Below are 21,953 nucleotides of genomic sequence, written 5' to 3' on the forward strand. Positions count from 1 at the left end.
ACATATGTATGACATCAGCTGAATTAGCACTCCCCAAATTATGTCACATACTTAATGTAAAGTTACAAATTAGGTTTAGGAAAAAAAAAACATGGTTAGGCATCTTTAGGCTTCGGCAAGTAAAGTTACATAGGTTAGGTTTAAGAAAGAAACATGGTTATGATGAACCTTAAAATAACTCAGAGCTTACTTGGTTTTACACACATTTTCCCCTTAAATACAACATGCTAATGTTATTAGCACTAGCTGATGGCTAGTATAAATTAGCCTTCCGACTAGCGGACATTTCCTCCACTCGTGACACCAGGGACAACAGCAACATTTAACAAAGGTAACATTACAAAATTCGGCTCCATTACAACTTGTAAGGTTCACTGACAAAAAACTGTCTGTCTCTCTGACCCTGTTAGCACAAGCCTGTGGCATTTTACATTGAATAAATTAGCCCAGCGACAAGCGGAGATTGTATTGTTTTAAGTCTGCTTTACAAAGACTTGTACAATACTGGAGCACCATTCAAAATCACTATTAGTCACCTTACACGTGTCATATATTATCTGTGATCACTGCATGTCTACTTATTTGGTGTACAAATGAACCCCTACATCACACACCATATGTAAACCATATGTACAGTAACATCACCAATATGTTATATGTGCAAATCCCCACATAGTTCCTCCATTAACAGCACCAACTGTACCATGTGAACGAAGCGGTCTAAGCTGTTTAAGTTGCTCCTGAAGTGTTTGCTCTGGAGATTGGACACCCCCAGAGCAGTTGATTTCCAATACCACGGACATTGCCTTGACCAACAGTCTGAGAAGGAATTATTTCCGGAAGCTCCAAGCACGCTACCGGGCAGGAGGAGAGTGAGATTAGAAGTCCTCTCCCAGCCGGCGGAAATACAATAGGTTAAACCACCTGCTAGCCCAAGGAGCTTTTCTTTGACTGGTGTTGCAATCTTCCTCTCTTGAGGTCGTAAGGCCAGAGACATACTAAATGTTATTGTTTCTCCTTTTTCTGTCACCCACCTTTTGTTCTGAATGTTTCAAAGAGACCATTAATCACACCCACAGCCACCCACAACACAGTCTGTCTCGTTCCCTCTTTTAATCTTTCACTCATTATTTCATTTTTTGCAGTTTGTTCTTTCGCTTTTTGTCTGGCTCTTTTTCATTTACCCTCCCTCGCTCTGAACTCTCTCTCTGCTCCGTCTGCTCTGTCTTTCTGTCTAACCTCTGAGCATGTTTCACAACAGTTCAAGGACCGTATCTGCTCCCCCCCCTGCCACTCTCCAATGTTTGTCTGAAGTATTAGGGGGTTGTTGCCTTATTGGATAGAATTAATTGATTAATACTTTTATCCAATTAGTGCTCCCTCATGCAATTAATCAGCTGGCTGATGTTAGGGCCGCTCCATCAGTCGGACGAAAGGCAGACAGATGCTTTGGGTCTGGTGTGTGATGAACAATGACCTCTCTCTCTTGCCTTCCCCTTCTCTCTCACTCCCTCCTTCCCATTTTCCACACACCTGGTTTCCTGTCCTCTTTTCACTGTTCTACCATCGCTCTCCAGCTCGCAGCACACTGTTAGAATTCTTGCTGAACACAAAAATCGCTGGTGGATAACAGTTTCCCTCAGATAATCCCAATAAAACCAACATATTATGGGTTTTGTGGCTCAGAAAACACGGAGGTAAAAGAAAGATGAACAGAATAAAATTGCAACACATTGAACACTATTCATGCTATATTAAATAAATAAAGAATTGATGTCATTGTAAACCCCGACTGATTTTGTGACTCAGAAGGACCTTCAAAAGTATCAAGTTCATTCCCAGATTCAGCCCATGTTGCAATTACACCATCAATTTTCTTTTCTGTCTTACAGGTTTTGTCCTACTCCTGCCTTTGAAGCACTGATGGAGTTGTCATGATGGCCAGAGTAATACCGTAGGACCTTTTGAAGAATGAACTTTCCGAACCACTGGATTGTTCTGGAAGGAAAAGCCATTGAAGATCAAACAAAATCACCGACAGTAAAATTAGTTGGCCTTTTCTCAGTTCAAGGATTCTGCTTCAGGAGGCAAAACTATTCATGACTTTTCAGGAACTGGACTACAGAAGAGTTTTCTTTGCAAAAAAGACTTCATCTTTGTATTAAACCACCTGAAACATGCGCCAAACATCGGAAGTGGCATGGCTAAAGGTGAAATCAGATGCACTAAAGCGATAAAAACGACAAAGTCAAGAATGGATAGAAACCATCACTCTTGAGAGGTGCATTCCTTGCTGCCATCTTATCCGTCCTCTCCTAGTTTACCCACTGATCAGTGAGACAGTCCATTAGTATCTGTTGTTCTTGTCACCCTCAGAAATTCAGCTTGAAAGACATTTTCCAAAGTGTTTGTTTCGCTATTTAGGTCATAATTTGAAAAATTGCTACAAAGGTGGAGCAGATACTGTAAAAGAATCAGAATGACTGACCATGTTACAATACAAACAGATACTCTGCAGGTGGTAGGAATCCAATATGCTCCGTGACGTGCCCTGTATTCAGCAGATAACCTCAGATTTATTTGTGATCTCATGGATTAACTTTCAAGTTCTCACACGAAGACCTTTTAAGTTTGCCCTTGTGGAGTTCTATTTGGTATAAAATTACAACTGAAAAACTCTTCTGATCTACATGCATCTTTTATATTACATGTAGACCCGGGCTGAATTTATTCTTTTTTTTCTTTTCCTATTTTTTTTTTATCAAAATGCCTCCTTCGCGGACAGTAGGAGCGTGGACACTGTTGGCAGCATTGGGTTTTCTCAGCTGCTTTAGTTTTGGCTGGTCCGAGGCCTCAAGGACTAGTGGTTCGAACTCAGGAGGGAGTAAACAGGAGCAAGGACCCTCGTCATTGGAACGAGTGAAGAGAGGATGGGTGTGGAACCAATTTTTTGTGGTGGAGGAGTACACAGGGACAGAGCCGCTCTACGTCGGAAAGGTAAGACATTTAATGTTACGATGTAAATATTGTAAGAACTGTGTTGAGTCCCTGAACTGAAGGGATTTCCTATGATCGGTTTTCAAGTTGCAGTAAAATGAGATGTCTTCATGCTCCTGTCATCAAGATGAAAACATTATTGATAAAAGGCTTGCCCAGTCACATTAGCTTGAAGAAGCAGCAGACATTTGTCTAATGAGTTGAATTAAGGTCCAAAGCAACAACTGTTTTTGTTGTCTGAACAGCACCTCAACTGGTTCCCAGTGGCAGATATATGTTTATGGTTTAATTTACTATATAAGAAGATACAGAAAAAACTTGTCAGTTCTTATGTTACATATAGTGATCCACACAAGTTCAATAAGACACTAAAATCCCTGCACTCAGAGTAATTTGTGCTACAGTGACATGGGTTTCCATTATTGCTGTCGCCTACTGATAATTGTATCTGAAGTGATTCAAAAGGTCACACTGAGTAAATCATTTTTAGAAGCGCATGAGAATGCCACTAATGTATGTACTCCAAGACCAGTCTTATCATTTATGTGATTGCATAAAATGACAGCTCCGCATGAAAATCTCTACATAGCAATCCACAATAATAATCTCAACATGAACAAGTAAATCTTTTCACAAAGAAATGAAAATGATTCAAGCCTTGCTATAAGAGAAAAAAGCTCCAAATGATTCACACTGTAGAATACTGCAATATTGTTGAGCAGTTTTGTGTTTGAAAAAATACAAAGTTTTACTTACTATGCTAGTACCCAGTGCTGTATCGGACAATTTAATTAAGATTTCAGCATCTACTACCATTTATGTCATTGTTGGTAATTTTCCATTACATTAATTAAACCCAGTGCACAAATACACCATAATTGCAATTACTGCATTTTGATGTGGAAAAAATAGATTCATTAAAGGTGCAATGTCTAATGCCTTGTTACATTCTCTGAACTAATGGAGGACAGCATTTCACCTCCATGCCAACTAGTACAAGCACTCTTAGTTTCTTTTAGTCTAATAAATAAACAAAATTAATTCAAGAAAGTAAACATCCTCACATCTGTTTTCTTTATTAAACAGAAAAATACAACTGTTCACCTTCTGAACTCTGACTCTTTTACCAAACTAAAACTATTGCCTTGTTAAATCATCATAAGACACACTCTGTTAAACCTCGATAGAAACATTATACAACTCATCAAAACCATCTTGGTTTGTCTTTCCATTTTTCTAACAATCTCCAGCTCTAGTTTGATTTAAAAAAAAAAAAAAAAAAAACTTATTTCACAGAGTGAGATGTGAAAATGTGCTGACTCCTGCTGCTCACTGAGCAATGGCTCCCACTAGTTCACCGGAGGCAGACCATTAAATTAGCAAAAATAAAAAAAAACAATAATCAACCCAAACAAACAACCGGCAATGTATTCAGCCATTGCCTAATCCTACATTCATGCCCTCGGGGCAGCTTTACTTCTTCCTCCTCTCATGTTGGACTCACAGCAGACTGGACACTGTAATGAATCACCATCACATCTGGGTTACATGTCTATTGCAAGACAAGACAGGCCATGGCTAGCTGGTTAGCATGCTTATCTCAGTAAGATATCTCTATACAATACATGGACATCTTTGACAAAACGTCAAAAATGTTAGTTCATTTTTTGAATGTTTTAAACTGAACTTCTGGCCATATCTTACACATTGCACCTTTAACTTTGAAAGGTCTGATCGCGTGCACCCCGAACAATAACCACAAAGGGTGCTCAGTGAATTTTGCACCATAGAAATAAAGATGCATATTGGCCAAAATTGTTACCAAAACTGTCACTGACCTAATGATTAGTGTAAACACTACTGCAGCATTAAAGGGATAGTGCACCCAAAAATGAAAATTCAGCCATTATCTACTCACCCATATGCCGAAGGAGGCCCTGGTGAAGTTTTAGAGTCCTCACATCCCTTGTGGAGATCAGCGGGGGGAGCAGCTAGCACACCTAATGGCTGACGGCGCCCCAGACTAACGTCCAAGAACACAAAATTGAAACTACAAAATATCTCCAACATGCTCATCCGTAGTGATCCAAGTGTGCTGCAGCCCTGACATAAAAAGTTGTTTTGAAAAACGTCATTTGAACTCTGTTTTTAGCCTCACTGTAGCCTGTAGCTCTGACTGCTTCTCTGTGCTCCGCGCTCATGTGTGCGCGCTCAGGGTGATCGGTGATGCACGGTCTCTGAAGAGCAGCAGTCTCGTCAGTACTGATGTCCAGATTCTCAAGTGCAGGCATCGCCAATTCCCAGTCTGAGCAGCAAAGACTTTCCTCATCCGTTGGCATTGCTTTGCATTTGAAACAACTACACCACCAGGTTTCCAGTGCTCGACTCCGGTATTCTGCGGCTGGCTGAGGGTTAGGCTCATGAGCTGCGGCGGCTGCTTCGTCCAGTAGCCTGAGTTCCGTCTGTATACTCGGGCTCAAACAAATACGGCTCAACAAAGAAATGCTGTTCCTCCTCATTTTCAAAGTCTTCAGACATGTTGGGCTGTCCTTTGCTAAAAGACCGTAGTGCAAATTATCTTTTAGCTACTGTGGTTACTGTTGTCTCCCCCTGCGGTGCATGTGTCACGTGATGTAAACACAGGTAAGCAAAGCTCATGCTGTCACTGGTCTTGCGCAAGCGCGCGCACGTGAGTACGGAGCACAGAGAAGCAGTCAGAGCTACAGGCTACAGTGAGGCTAAAAACAGAGTTCATATGACGTTTTTCGAAAACAACTTTTTATGTCGGGGCTTCAGGACACTTGGATCACTATGGATGAGCATGTTGGAGATATTATGTGGTTTCAATTTTGTGTTCTTGGACATTAGTCTGGGGCGCCGCCACCATTAGGTGTGCTAGCCGCTCCCCCCGCCGATCTCCACAAGGGATGTGCGGACTCTAAAACTTCACCAGGGCCTCCGTCGGCATACGGGTGAGTAGATAATGGCTGAATTTTAATTTTTTGGTGCACTATCCCTTTAATGCCTCAACTAGAATCTCTGAATTACCACACTACTATTAAGAGACATTAGCTCAAACAAACATACGAGTCATAGGTTTAAGAACAAGAAGAAATACAGATCAAGCCGCAGTGGTTTTCTTCAAAGAACGTCTGAAAGGTGCTCTATCATCAGTAAACAAGGAGTAAAACTCTTTGCCACTGCAAACACATTAACCATAAAGTATCTAACACTCTCAACACACAGCTCTGTTCTTTCACCAATACATTGTCTGAAAATATTTACAGTGTTTTTTTTCCCTCAACAATACTGTCACTTTATTTACTGTCACTTCTTTCTAACACCATCTTCTGCTCTGCCCTGGCGCACCACAACTGTGACCTTGTGCCATTGAAGAGAAGCAGACAGTGTTTAGAATAGTGTCTACCTTCAGCTGTCAGTAGTTTTGTAGCTCCTGAGCAACGTAGGAGTTACTCTGGTTTTGAATTTTGTTTCACTCCTACGTTTCTGTTCTCGCTGTTATCTACCGATGGGATCCTCATTGTTCTCTGATCCACTCTGCTTTGTTGTGCTCTAGAAACTCTGAAAGCTGTAGAAGTCCATTAGCTACTTTTAATGCAAACTGAGTACTCCCTGCTGATGCTTCATGTGAAAGGCTTTCTAAAGGTGAAGCACTGGAATAGTTTCTTGTGAAGCAGCTACACTATGTTTGGACATTAATATATAACATACTTAAGAGGAAATGTTGCCCAAACAGTCTGAATACTAGAACCTATGATACATATAGTTTTGGACATTCTTTGGTATCATACTGTAAACCTTAATCCTTCATTGTGTACTCATGGCACATTCTTACTCCCAACTCATCAAATACTGCAGCTTGGTCAGTACCCTTCCGCTTTAAACTCTGATGCTCTAGACACCTCTCTAGCATCAGTTTTGGATGCTCAGGGACGGCATGTCAATGTCCAGTCATTATACAAAGACTCATATCTTACAAAAATGCACATTCATACAGTTTATGATATCCCACGATGGTGACGATGTACCGTAAAATAACTCACAGTTCAGTCAGAACACTTTAGTCAAAGAAAGCTTTATTTCCATTTACAGTATGAGAGAGCATACCTCTCCGCCCTTCCCCACGCTTACATGGAAAGTCTTAAGGCTCATTTATGCTCCCTTTACATACGAAAATGTATACATCCGTTTCAAACGATGTTACCGTCACTGCCCACATACTTCCATGCGCCCTTTATGTTGGCATGGATGTTAACCAATATATCCACCAGGAGGCAGCCCAGAGTCAAAAGTTTATGACAACAACAAACTCAAAAACAAACATGGCGACTGTGGAGGAGATATTGATAATGTACCTCTTGCATAAAAGACAAAAACAGAGGCAGCGTTGTAGGAGGCGGTGGTCGGTGAGGCCGTTAAATACATCGCGACTGGAGGACGGAGAATTCTTTTCTCTAGTACTGCCGATGAGAGAAATTGAATTGTTATTTCTTCTTCGTGTCTCACTAGAGCTACGTATCGGGTAGTGACAGCAACACTGCCCCCACGGTTCCCGGTGGTACTGCTCCGTTTGGCCCGTATCTGTAAGCTTTATGGAAACGTGCAGAAATACAGACGAAATGAACGCGAAGCACGGACAGAAGGCTCCGTCCGTATCCGGATCCGTATTTAACGTTGAGTATAAATGAGCCTTTAAGGCAGAGAGAGCACATCTCTCTGCCCTTCCATGTGCAAACGAGGAAAGCCCATGGGCAGGGAGAGCAGCAGCAAAGACCCCCCGGGAACAGAACTGAGCAGCACCAATGACAAACAGAAATGACATTGATAAGTTAGACACAGCATGAAGAGGAGGAGCTGGGGTGGAGACAAGATACAGAGGAACTAGCAACAGTAGGCAGGTCAGCTATGTCACATAGCTAAAAAAAATCCTTAGACATGGGACACAAACAGTGGTCTCCTTGGTGAAAGTCCTGTGTTAGTTTGACCCCTCCATTACCCATTACCCCTCCTTCCCATCCAACTTGGACTTTCTTTCTCTTCATACTATGTCACTGCTGCAGGTGGGTTTACATTGGAGTTAGCTGAAAGCATAGTAGTTCTCATACATATGGTATATATGGTAACAGGGGACCTTGTGTGTCAGAATCACTTATGCATGCTGAGTTGCCATATTTGACGTCCTGGGAATGAGAATGGGCCGATCATCAATGGTGATTTACTGTACCATTTCCATTACATACGGTAAACACTGGCAATGGGCCTGGATGAAAAGTTCTAATCGTGAAAAATAACTCATAATACAGCTGGTTTACCTCAAGAGCCATACCTGCCTTTTCACCACAGGAACCAGGGTCTAAATTTAGTTCCTTTGCCCCAGTTCCTGGATCACAAAAAGTCTCTGCTCTGGAGGGAAGTACTTTTTTGATCGCCTAGGAACTATCAGGGCAGATTTTACAGTTCACTGGTCAAACACGTCTTCCAGAGTACAACTTCATGCAGATAGTAAGTATCAAGCGAGAGAACAAGACAAACAAAACATCATTTGCTAATTGTATCATTGCGGTTACCTACTAAAGTAGAAATAATGGGCCATAAACAGTCAACATGCAGATCATAGTGACTTTAGAGGCAGGTGCTGTGGAGGTGTTAGACTCCTTTTCTCCCTCTGGATACCTTCTTTGCATCTGGTCATTACATCCAGTCTGTGTTGTTGTTTTGTTGTGTCTGAAAACTGCATCTCAAACATATATTATCAGACTAATTTGCCCAATCTTCACAAAAGAGTCTCTTAGCTCTTCATTTAGTTCCTGTGGCTCCTTTGTTCCTGGATCTATTTGGTCAAACAGCAGCATTAGTCAGTGATGGCAGCCTCAGCGATGCCCTTCTCTTTGATGTTGAGGACAATGTCTTGACACCATAAATGTGATTATTGAATGTTATTATCCAAATGTAATTATAGAGAACGAGTATATGTCAAATCAAATCTGTTTGTCTTCATCTCAGTGCCATGTGCACATTTGGGAATATTTTTTGCCTTCTTTTTCCCCCCGCTTCTCGTTCACATCCCATTCATCTGCTGTTTCTCAAATGAACTTCAGTGAGTTGATGAGATTGGACAGCATGTACGATTCGATTGCCTTACATAGGACGTGATTTGAAAAGACGGGATATTAATGCAGACAGCATGAGACTCAGCGATGAGTCACACACATCAATCATATGATCCACTTGTTTCTAATCATTTAGACATGGCAATTGACCAGCTAATATTGCATCTGCATATATTGATCTCTCTATTCCTACAAATGAATTGAGATGTTCTCCACAGCAGGGCCGGGCGTGAGAGAATAATTATCCTTTGGCCATTATTTGTCTGCCATTGTGATTGCACTGCATCCCTGCTGGCGAGACCAACAACAAGGCCAACAGGCATTGCTGTCTGTCTGCTGGGGACAGAGAGATAGACTGGAAGAAATTGAGCAATACATGAGGAAAGGAAGGAAGGAAGGAGGAGGGGGGAGGTTGCAAAGGGAGGCTGGGAGAGAAGAGACTTCATACACTGACTTGTGATTCATTAAAGGACAGGGTGCCAGGGAAGGCAGTGAACTGATATAAAAGGGCTGAGGGGAGCTCGAGGGAGTGACACAGCAGGAGGCGAAGAGAGATGATTTTATTAATAAAATTATCTAAAGTTATTGCACTTCATGTGACTCGGGCACTGGCTAGTGCTATCAGTGCTTTTAATGGTGTGTGTGAGTGTGGATGTGTAACTGTCTTTCACACACAGATGGACTCTGCTGGATTTTTGGTATCAACACTTTAATTTGAGGAGTAGAGGATTAAAGCCAAGCACTGTGCCTCTGCTCTGGATAATTACAACAAGACCCCAACTCAGTGAACTCGCCAAGCTTGCTCTGTCTCACACTTTGGCTACCACTACTTTACTAATGATATCAGATTTACCAATGAAGTGGTCACTCACATTGCATTAGAGGTCCAGTGTGTAGGATTTAGGGGGATATATTGGCAGAAATTGATTATGATAAGTATATTTTCTTCACTGTATAATCACCTGAAATTGAGAATCGTGTTTTCGTTTCCTTAGAATTAGCTGTTTATATCTAAATAGGAAGTGGGTCCTTGTCCACAGAGATTGCCATGTAGCACTGCCATTTTTCTACAGTAGCCCCAGAACAGACAAACCAAACACTGGCTTTAGACAAGGCCATTCACATTTTCACGTCAGCCACCATATTAAGCAGCTCCTCTGCGATGAGCAGTATTGTAAGATCACTTTTTTTCAACGTGAAACTGTTGTGATCAGTGATTATACTAGTTTAAATCACTGGATCCTTTGTTTCAGAGAGGAAGAGACCACTGCAGATAACTCGACTCCCGTTAAAACCTCTTAAATGTCTGGGGCTGTATTCACAAACATTTTTAGGACACTCTCAGATCACTCCCAACTTAGCTTAAACACATTTAGTAAGGAGTCTTAGCTTAGGAGTGATTTCGGGAAGTTCTTAGAGCAACTCTGAGCAAAGAAAAAACAAACTTTTACCTTAGTGAGGAGGTGTGGTGACTAGGTGACTACCTGTTGCTAGGTATGACGTATTCTTTTAACAGATGTGATTGGTTATCACAGACCTGCCCTTTTTTAAGCCTACAAGATGTGGACACCCAGTGGAAATGAAATGAACTGCGGAGTTGCAAGCTGTCGGCGTCAGGGGGAAATGCAGTGGGACAAGGACAAAAGTTAAGGCGGCGAAAGTCCGAGTAGGGTGGGCTGGAGGGGTGGTGGATGGGTCCAACAAACACCGACTTTCACCCAAGAGAGTGGTGTTCGCGTCCTATAAGATTCTAAAGCCAAACCCTGTTATTTTTACCTAAACTTAACAATGTTTTTGTTGCCTAAACTCAACCATGTGTGTTTGTTGTTGAAGGAAAAATTTGCGTTGTTATACCGATGTAGTGCGTTTATTTTGAAAGAGACTATATGTAAACGTTGAAAAATGAAACGTGAAAACAAAAGCGTATCTTAAAAGAAGAGAACTTGACACGGTGTCCCAGAACGTCAACAACCAACGCACCCAGGGTACCTTGCACGTCTTATGTGGACGTGGAAATTCCATGAACAAAACGTCAATATGTGACAAGGTCGGAGTGCGAATGCGTCAGCTCCTGAACACTGAAGGAATTCTAACCACGAGAAGTTTCAGCTGGTTGCAGTCTACATTCCTCACCACTAGGTGCTGCTAAAATCCCCCTAAATCGTACACACTGTTCCTTTAAACTAGCAGCTTTGGTCAGGACATTTAGGTAATAAATCCTTGAGGAGTTAAATGATACCAACTGTATTTTCCTTCTTGCCAGCTACTTTTCAAAAATGTTCTGTAATAAAAAGGGAAAGGAATAGGGAACACACAGGAAGTGTACTTTAGTAAGAGGCAGAGTTGCTGTTGAGCCCAGATAATCCTAAATGACTGCTGTTAAAGGAGGTAAAGGAGGCAAAAATGACACATTCTTCCTCTCCTCTGTAATGTTTCTTTCTCCTCTATTTTGACAAAAGCTGTCAGAAATAAATCCATTTTGAGGGTGTATGTGTGTGAGAGAGAGAGAGGAGAGAGATTTGGACTCTGTGTGTAGCATGCGTATGTAGCTTTTATATTTCTGCAACAAAAAGAGTATAGTTCAAGGGTTTTTGTGTACAGTTTCACTGTGTTTTCTGTATCCTTCCAGCTCTCTGATCTTTATGGATGTATCTGGCATGGCTCGTCCTGTCTCAGCATGAACAGTTAAAAAATATTGCTTGTCCATGTCCAAGGTGCTTCTTTGTCCCATTTTTTTTCCCCGTTTTAACTCTCGGCATTCAACTTGAAGCCAAATGAAACAGATGGCCTCATCTTTTTTGTTCACCAAAAACGTCTACATCCTTCTGAAGAATATCAGTTTGATTTATGGTGTATCACACTCTGTGATTCTAGTTTAGGCTACAGCAGGTTTGGTGCCATTTAGGATATAAATTATGAACCTATCCTCAAAATAAGCATTTTTTATGTTGTGTTGTGTTTGCTGTTTTGTTTCCGTAACCTGCAGCAGCACGTTGTCAGAAGAAATCAGTGAAAGAATTTTTTTTAAAAAAAGGAGAAAATTGTTGGAATTTTTCATCTGTTGGGTATTTTTCTGATTTAATACAGAGTTTCTTACCCGAGTCATCTTGGGCGGCATAAGCTGAGTGCATTGCGTGTGTTTATGAATGGGAGGAAAAAAGTGTTTTGCCATGGACACAGTCAATCATACAACAGAAAAATGCACGTACTACGCCTGTTAAAGCAATTATCTCCGTCGTAATGATCCACGCTATAATTAGTCAAATCTAGGTCCAAACATCACAAAGCTGCCTGTCATCAAAGAGGAACAAAACCCGCTTAAGAACGAAGGAATGCAAACAACAAACACCACCTTTCCCATTTTGGAGGATGAGCAAGCATTTTATCTCTAATCTTTGAAAATAATTTTTTTAAGTAATTCTTTGAAAAATGGTTTTCATGTGCTATGTGGCTTCTTCTCTTTTATTTGTGTGTTTCTATCCTCTATCTTCTGTCTAAGCTTCTATATGTCTGCCTCCCATCTGTACACCATCGCCCCCTCATTTTAATTCCTCTTCTCTCGTTGACTTTCTTCCCTTTCTTTTTCCCTTCCGCTATGCTACCATTTACTCTCCCCGCTCGTCTGCAGCTCTGTCTCCCATGGTCTCTACCCTTCCTCCCCCATAGCTGTCTCCACCTAGGCTGTCTATGATACAGTCACCTTGTTAACACTTTGAAGCTGTTAAGATCAGAGAGCTTGACAAGCTGCAGTGAAATGTGGCAGGCCTACTCCTGATTACACAGACTTAAATATAAGACAGCCAATTTGCTCCCACTTTGAAACCCTCAATAAACCAAGGATTCAGTGCAGCCCACGTTCTGATATCTCCACTGGAAATGTAAAATCTCGCTCCACAAACGTCTCGACACTCTATCTTGTTTCATTCTTTTCTTTTGGCACATGATTCTGTTAATAAATGGTGCATTTATTTATGCTTAGAAGCCTATAAACACTCCAAATTTAATTTCACAAGCGTGTCAATAGAACCTGTACAGGTTCTGCAGATGTTTTTAGTTTCTGAGAGTAATGTCTTTCCAATGCAGAATTATCACCAACCACTGCTGAGTTTGTTCTTTAGCATACTTTTAATGTACAAACTCAAAAGAGCTGACTGCCAAATAAGAAGGAAACTTTCCCGTCACTGCATGTGAGTCACATGTCACCCCCTTGAGCAGGTTAGCCTACAGTGACAGCTAGACACTTTGTTATGACCCAAAGGTGAACCTGACAGGGCATCAACAACCTCACTCTCCCCTGAGTCACCCTACAGCCCTTCACTGTAAACACTGAGGCAATGCTAACTGCTACTGCTAAGTTGAACTCAAAATCAGATGCTGAATCATAAAAACTCTGATCTACAGTGAAAAGTACACATTGTTAGTGGCTAAATTTAAAGTTAAGAATTAGATTATGTTTTTTTAATCAGTCTTACTTTAGGTATGTTACTGCTATACTGCCATATTTATGTTTAGAGAGTCTTTGGTTGCTGTAATCATTCTCTCCGTACTGTCCATAAAGGTTTCTCTTTGTAATAAAAGTAGACTTAATCCTTTAATTCCTGTAATTGAAACCTTTTGTATAGTTGATTGATTACCAATAATCATGAAATATTCAGATTCAATGAGTTATGCTGTGGGCTAAAATTTAGGCTCAGTTTTTAAGTATTTTTTTGGCTAATTGGGACTACTTATTATACCGATTCAGCCATTGCTAATTCCGATTTCTGTTTTAACAGTTGATGTGCAGACAATTATCACTGGATTACTTTGATGGTGAAGAAAACGTATAAACATGATGATTCTCAGGCAAATTATGTTTGTTTGGGAGAATCTTATATCTATGATTTTTAAGTGGATTTGTGAGTTTTTATTTGCAATACATGTAACAGAGATAATGATATCATCAGAAAATGTATGTCACACCCAAAACTATGGGTATCATAGTTTTTTGTGTTCAGATTAGACGTAGTTAAGACTCCACAGGAGCAAGGCAGTCGCTATCGAGTAGGGCTGCAACTAACGATTATTTTCATTGTCAACTGATCTGCCAATTATTTCTTTGATTAGTCGACAAATCATTTTATTGAAAAATGTGTTAAAATGTTGAAAAATGTCGGTCTGTCTCTCCCAAACCCCAAAATTATGTCATCTAATGTCTTGTTTCGTACTCACACCAAAGGGTTTTAGTTCACCGTCATGGGAGAGTGTGTAAAGCTGCCAATATTTGAACGTAAGAAGCTGCAATAAGAGTATTTTGGGGTACTTTTATAGTACTTTTCTATGAAAAATGACTCAAACCGATTGGTCCACTACTAAAATAGTCACTGATTATTTTAATAGTCAATTAGTCATCGATTAGACGACTAATCGTTGCAGCCCTACTATCGAGTCAACATTGGGGGGTCCAGATCTACTATCCTTGGTTGCTTGGTGAATGTGTGGCTGGTTAACTGCAGGTGACTGAGCTACAATAGCGGAAATTACAGTGGGTTGATTGATTAGCATTTACAAATTGGCCAGATTACACTCCATGCAATTACAAACACTTATTAGGAAAATATGATTCATTTCCACATTTACAGTTCCAGCATACAATGCTGTATTTACATTAACATTCTTTTCATGGATGTTGTCACCAAAGACTGTGTAAATAATGTACATAGCTAAAGCGACGTCATCATTGGTTTGTGGACTGCTGTTTTGGAGCCTGAAGTTCAGCATTTCAGTTGTCGCCATTTTGTTTTATTGGGGCCAGAAGTGAATTGAAAGAGGTTGGAGCTGTGGAGGAGCAAGGGCTGGATCTGACTCAAAGACTGTGGTAACGCCACACAGACAGCCTGTCACTCAAGCAGCCCCACCATTAAATATGCGTAACTTTGGGCCTTAATAAAATGTGAACAAATAAGTTATAAAAAAAATCTACAAAAACCAAAACCTTTTTTTTGTTTGAGGCTGTGAACATGTTTATTTCTGCTGTGAAGTTGGGCATTTTAACGTTGGAGTCTGGGGGGGATTTACTCTGTTTTTGAGCCAGCCTCAAGTGGCAATTCGATGAACTGCAGTTTTTTGCACTTCTGCATTAGCTTCATTTTTTAGCCACTTAAGTTGCCGCTTTGTCCTGATTTAAGTGAAGTGCTAGTATTGGTTAGAAGTGGTTTTGATAAAAAGTTTCCCATCAGCTGATGAAAACATTAACATGCAAAGCTAGAAAAAGGAATATGCCCAAGATATACAAGCTGTATACATTTATACGTAATAATGACACATGAAGTTAGCAGACCCCAAAGAATCCTTCTTAAAGGTTATGAATAATGTCAAATTTAAGTTGTTTATAGAATTTAAGTAACTATTATGAGCAACATTAAGCTGTAGTACCCGACCAGTACAGCACACAGTGTTTCATGTATTATGTAAAGTACAGAATAATTGTACAATACAGACCAATTCTGAACGCACACCCCTTTGCGTATTTGTAAGAGGATGTGTGCTCCTGCCTTTAAATGTAAATATATTATGTCTGCCAGCATGGAAAAGTAATCCCCCACCCAAAAAAATATGTTCTGAGTAAAGACTCTCTCTCCCTGCAGCCTTGAAAGGTTATAAAATGTTTGTAGTTTCTTCATGGATGAGGATAAGTGGCAGCGGTCAGCTTGAATTCAGCCTTTAAGAATGGATTCCAATTGCAGCCCATTTTCACTGTTGGAGGAAAAAAACCCTACCACAGCGCCCGTTGTAATTTCTCGAACTGCAAACTCTAAACGTCCTGCAGCATAATCCACTCCTCTGATGTCCATTGCTGTGGTCAGTGTGTCAAACACACAGCTGCGTTAGTTGTGTCTTTAGTGAGTGTTTGGTTATCAGAAGGTAGATTTTGGGTGTGGAGTACTGATTTAGCATTTGTGGTGTTTATACACTTCTCTGAATACTTGTGATGAAGCCAATGAAAAGCTGACATCACCTCTGGTCAAGCGAAAGGATTTTACCATCCTCATTTTACTGTATTCATCTGACGACCCAGCTGCATGACCTTAAACACACAAAAAAAAAAAGTCCCAAAAGATGGATCAAATATTTGACCAGTGGAGCAGTTGTAATTCTTGCTCAGCAGCAGTGGACTCCTCATGTAAATTAGATTTGCACTCCTGGTTATTTTTTGCTAACAGAGTGACGTCCTGGCTCTGACCTTTAGTTTGCTGAGAACAACTTAGCTAAGCGTAGTGTGTGTGTTTTTCAAGCTGCCAACTTGAATCACTCCAGCGAGGATAGACTGACAGACGGATGGGTATATCCAGCCGGAGGGGGGAGAAATAGCATCATCCCAGCAGAATGATGAACTCACTATGCATGTATGTGTGTTTGTGCAGATGTGAGCAAACGCACGCAGCGGATAGGTGTGTGTGTAATGTGTGTGTGTGGCTGGGTGAGCACATGTACAGTAGGTAGGGACTTACACGCATGGTGCCAGCATTTGTGCAATTGAATTAACACATGATGACAACATTTCACACACATTCTTGTCTGCAGAATCTAATTTAAAAAAAACACAGAGAGGGGAAGAGAGTGTGTCTGGGGGAAACATATCCAGTGGCGCATGACTATGCACACTTTTATTGGATAACTCTCATAGTTTGGACCAATGGAACTTCTTTTATTGTAACTGAAATATTGATAGCGCCAAAGTATCCGGTGGTATATTTCCTCTGACTCTTCATGTATTTGTCTCCAGGATGATTCAGAATGGTGGGAAGAGGCAAAAACAGATAGATAAAAAGGGAGGGGAAAATGGATGAGGGAAGCAATATCAAGGCACAGGCTTGCATTATTCCACGGTTTTACGACAAATACTTAATGAAAACCCCCGCGAGGGTGATAGAAGCCTGTATTTAATTAAGCCTTTATAAAATATTAACCAGGGAGGCCAGGGTGATTTCCCCTCATCCCTGGTCTGCTCAGAAGATTGAACCACAGTTACACTGCATAGACAGCTCTGAATTATAATTTCAGATAGAAGGTGAGCGGGAGGGAGAGCAGGTCTTGTGCTTGCTAAAGAGCCAAAGGGGAGGTTGGGATGGGGGACCGATGCTGCGCCTATTGCTGCCGCTGGAATGTCTTCTAATCACATTAGGGGGGAACTATAGCTCTGATTTATAAGGGCTCTTTTAAGTTCACTTTTCAGCCCCGGCACCTCTATGTCTCTACCTTTAACAATCTTTGAAATGACTTTGATCTCCTAATTTGGGCGTCACATCCTGTCAAGGGCACAATGTGCAGAAAAGGTGTAAATCATCACTAGAACTGTGGTGTCTTTTTTTTTTTTTTTTCATGACAACGATGATGGCTGGTCTATAGGGAGCGCTGAGAAAGGCCTTAAGCTGCAATTGCTTTTGGGGGATAAGATAAGGGAATGGATGGAAGGAAGGAATGTATTAATTTCTTTTGGTCACGGCTGATGACCAAATATCATTTTCTGACAACTATCAATTACACAAACCATCAGTATTCACAGAGAGTTGAAACTAAAAAGAAAATTCCATGCAAAATGTTTGAGGTAGTAACCTCAATTTAAAGGTCCACGTACTGTTTTTTTTTTTGTTTTTTTTTTCACTTTCAACCACATTTAAGTCTTTATCAGGAGTGGAGCTGGGTGATATGGACAAAAATTCGTATCTCGGTATTTACAGGATGTATTTACATCTGATTTTTGCATTATTTTTTAGCTGAAGAAAATTATGATCTTGCTGATACGGTGGTCAAAAGTTATAAACCAGTCAAAGATGGTGCCAAGATTCTTAGTGATAGGTTTGATATTTGAGTGAAGTGGAACAATAAAGTGATCGACTGCAGTGGACAAGTTATCAGGACCAATTGAAAGACTCTGTCTTGTCAAGGTTTAAGTGGTGGAATTCAAGAGACTTCCCTTCTGTGGTGGCACCTACTTACGCTAGAGGACTTTAAAAAGACGACACTGTCTCACATCTAAAGACAATGAGAATTTTAGTCACACAATACTAGGGTTTTGTAAAGACTGAGGATTTTGCAGGGTCACTATTTTCAAAGACTACAAGTAGATTCCTTTTGAGGTTATTTCCCATCCTGCTCCTCATACCCCTCAAGAAACACTAGATGAAGGGCATCATATGACGAGAGTGTTACTGTCAATTCGGCATCAGTATAATCTATGAATATAAACTGCGTTTGGGTATAGGGCTGGGTGATATGGACGGAAACCATATCTTGGTATTTACAGGCTGACTGACGAAACATGATATATATCTCGTTTTTTTTCTACAATGTGGGCTACATGTTTTTAGTTGCAACTCAAAGCCACATTTTAGAAGTCACAGGCACTTTTATAAAAACAGACTGTGATCATAATAAAATGCAAAGACAGGGATTTTTGCCCCTGTTTGAAAATATGCAGCTGCACAACGTGAATGAAAAATGATGTACATTGTACTGTACATTCATTTTTGAACATAGCACCAGAGCTACAGAGGTTTAAAGGTTTTCAGAACAGGACACAGAACTATAACATGAGTATAGAAGTGTCAAGTAGGCCTAAATCCATTGTAGTTTGACACACAAGAAAAGTCATTTTCCATGACCTTTCAAATGAATCTAGTGCTGCAAAATGATTTTAATCGAATTATTTATTTAGGCTACAGCATCAGCATGAACATCAACAGAGAGGCCGAGGGAGGGAAGCAGCAAGAGACACTTTGTCTTCGTTATACGTCTTGTATATGAAATGTCTGTGTTGTTGCTGCAGTTTTTAAACAGATCTGTCGCCTGCATCCAGGCGCTGTCTTAGTGTCTACAAGTAGACTACAACAACCAAGAAGAACAGCGACATGCTATGATCCACCTCACACACAAACTAGCAGCGCAGTGCTGTACTGAACATGTGCTGCGGTAATTACATTAATCTCACAGACTGATTTAGCGTAGCACATGCAACATATAGACCGATGTCACACTGTAGACTGATTAACAGACAGGTTAAACAGAGGAGCAGCTCTAAGTCTCTCTTACTGTACGTTCAAACCAGAAGCTTCCAAAGAGGCAAAGTCTCTCGCGGACACCCAAGAAGCATGACTGTCAAAAATATTTGTGGCAGCTTTGGTCGCTCTAGTCGCTCATCTTCTTGTCAGTTTAAAGGAGCTGCAAAGCAGACTACTGGCTTGAAAGCAGCATGGTTGCTGCTTGCTGTTGTCCAGTCAAAAAGCTCATAGTTGGCCTACAGAGAGTTATGTTTGGTCAATGAAAACAGAAAACGTATGTCAGCCCTTCAAACCAAGCAAGGAAGACGTGCATGCTACGTCTCAACATTAGCCTGCAGTTCTCTCCTCTGTTACTAACATTACACACCTAAAAACTCACCAGACCAACCAACTACCTCCACTACACGGTCCCAAGCCTCATTATTTTTATTTTGGTCTCTGTAACCGAACAGCGACACATTATAAAAGACTGAGTAGGCGCGAACACAAGTAATAAACTTCTCTGTCCATTGTCGGAACAAGTGTGCTGTAGGAACCAAAGTTACATGGCTTGTTCTCTGGGATCTGCTTCATCGAAGCACGTCAGCATTCCGATTGGTTGCTGCCGAACTGCGTCAGAGCTCATTACCATAAAGTTAAACACATTTTAACTCCCCTCCAGACCCTTTGGTCGCCCAAGACGCGCGGCTGACGACCAGATCGCCCAAGTCGCCGGGCTCTCATTGAAAATTAATGACTTCTGCCGTTTTGGAAGCTCTGGTCACTGTTGGTGTGAACGTTAGAGTTGCTGGAGAACTAGTGAGTGAGTGAGTGGGGCGGAGCTTTGCAGAGGATTTGAGAGAGGAGAGATGTACACTGGTATGCGTTATGTAACGCAGCTTGACCCTATATCGATATAAACGGTGTTGTGTAAATCTATATCTTGCTTGAAAATATCGATATATCGCACATAGTGGTTTTATCGCCCAGCCCTAATCAGGAGTGGTGGAATGTATCTAAATACATTTACTCAAGTTTTGTACTTAAGTATAAATTTGAGGTACTTGTACTTTACTTGACTACTTTCCTCTCATGCCACTTTATACTTCTACTCCACTACATCTCAGAGGGGAATATTGTTCTTCTTACTACACTACATTTATCTGACAGCTTTAGTCACCAGTTGCTTCACAAATTAAGAGTTTTGCACACAAAACACAAAAAGTTAAATTGAAGATGAGTTTGTTAATCAGCTGACAGAAAATTAAATTTACTGGGCGCTATTTTGACAAGTGTTTTGTTGTTGTTTTTTCTACAAGAAGATTTCATAGTTTCAGCTTCACAAATGTGAGTAATTGCTGCTTTTCTGTGTTGTTTTTACAAAACAGTTAATCCAGAAAATAATTAGCAGATTAACACATAATGAAAATAATTATTTGTTGCAGTCCTATAAAAAATAGTTCAACATTATTTTTTATAAGAGCACAACAGTCACATTGTCATTTTCCTGATAACACATACTTTTACTTAAGTGATATTTTCAATGCATGACTTTTATTATTTCTCTATATTTTTTTCTAACAGAATGTTTTTCCAGCGAGGTCTGAGTGCTTTTACTTCATGACTCAGGTGTCATCATGTGTGGTATGTCGGTTATAACAAGCGGTCATGTATTAGCGGAAATTGTATCCCTGATCTCTCTGCAGCTGTCAGCTGGCTCCTCGTTGTTGACCTTGACCCCTCCTTGTCGATGCTGTGACCGGTTGTTGTCTGGGGTTTGTAAACAGCTTGAGTTGTCTGCTTCAGTATGTTCATGAAATGTAAAAAGGTTTGGAAAAAAACTTATCTTTTTCTCATTACTTCTTAGCCTGCTTTTAAACAGGTTTTCATAATGGAAAAAAATCACAGTTGCTGCTGTAACACTTGTTAAGCAGGAAGGAAGACTTTGACAGTGTAGCACACTTCATTATATTAAACAATTTTTCAACTCTCATTCCAGAACATTAAACTCAGTATTTGCTTTTAAACCACAATCAGGACACCAGAGATCAGATCCAAGTCCTCCGCTTGCTCAAGCCACAAAGGCATTTTTGGTTAGGGAGACATTTTGATTTTGTTTCCATGATAAAAAAGTAAACTGGGCTGGTTTTATGCCTCAAATCACTATTGACTTTTTCATTTGTAACCAACTCCCTTGGTAAAGGAACCATAACCATAAAGAAATAAATCATGCTTTAGTTCCTACAAAAGTAGATATTGTAGTGCAAGAGCAGATATTACAGGAAAAAACACATGAGAATCATTTTCAGCGAATGATCTCGACTTCGGCAAATACGTTTATGACAGTTCTTTATTATCGCTAACATCCTTTAACCCAATCTGCATTCACATTTTCAAAGCTTTAAACACAATTTGCGCAACATCTGTCTGTTGTGGATCATACCATTAACATAGTTGTTTTCACAGAAGATGGAGTCAGTTATCACTTTTCTAAAACATTTTGTTGACATACAAGATAAGAACAGTAACATGCATAAGCTCACTGTGGCCTTCAATGATGCCATGAGACTTTTACTTGGTGTCCCCAGGTGGCACAATGCAAGCCAGCTGTTTGTGAACTGTGGTGTTCCTACTCTTGCAGCTCTACTAAGATAACTGATGTATAAATTCATGTCTCGTCTGGACAAGTTCAAGAATGCTATTATAGAGGCTTTAACTAGCCCTAAGCAAAGCTGCTTTCGATATAGATCTGGACTTCGTAAACATTGGCATAACAGCCTCTGTAGGAGCTTTTAAAAGTGTTTGA

The 21,953-nt window shown here is 40.5% G+C and overlaps 1 protein-coding gene across 1 annotated transcript in view; it reads left to right on the forward strand.

Annotated features, from left to right (window-relative positions):
• The window catches only part of LOC126385482 (cadherin-22-like), a 246,946-nt gene that overhangs the window by 127,603 nt on the left and 97,390 nt on the right, over nucleotides 1-21,953 (forward strand). The window contains exon 3 of the mRNA XM_050037217.1: nucleotides 1,893-2,997. Within this exon, the coding sequence (XP_049893174.1) occupies nucleotides 2,767-2,997 (231 nt within the window). The 5' untranslated portion in view covers nucleotides 1,893-2,766. The remainder of the gene's footprint in view (nucleotides 1-1,892; nucleotides 2,998-21,953) is intronic.

The sequence above is a fragment of the Epinephelus moara genome, chromosome 24, assembly GCF_006386435.1.
Source record: "Epinephelus moara isolate mb chromosome 24, YSFRI_EMoa_1.0, whole genome shotgun sequence".
NCBI lineage: Eukaryota > Metazoa > Chordata > Actinopteri > Perciformes > Serranidae > Epinephelus > Epinephelus moara.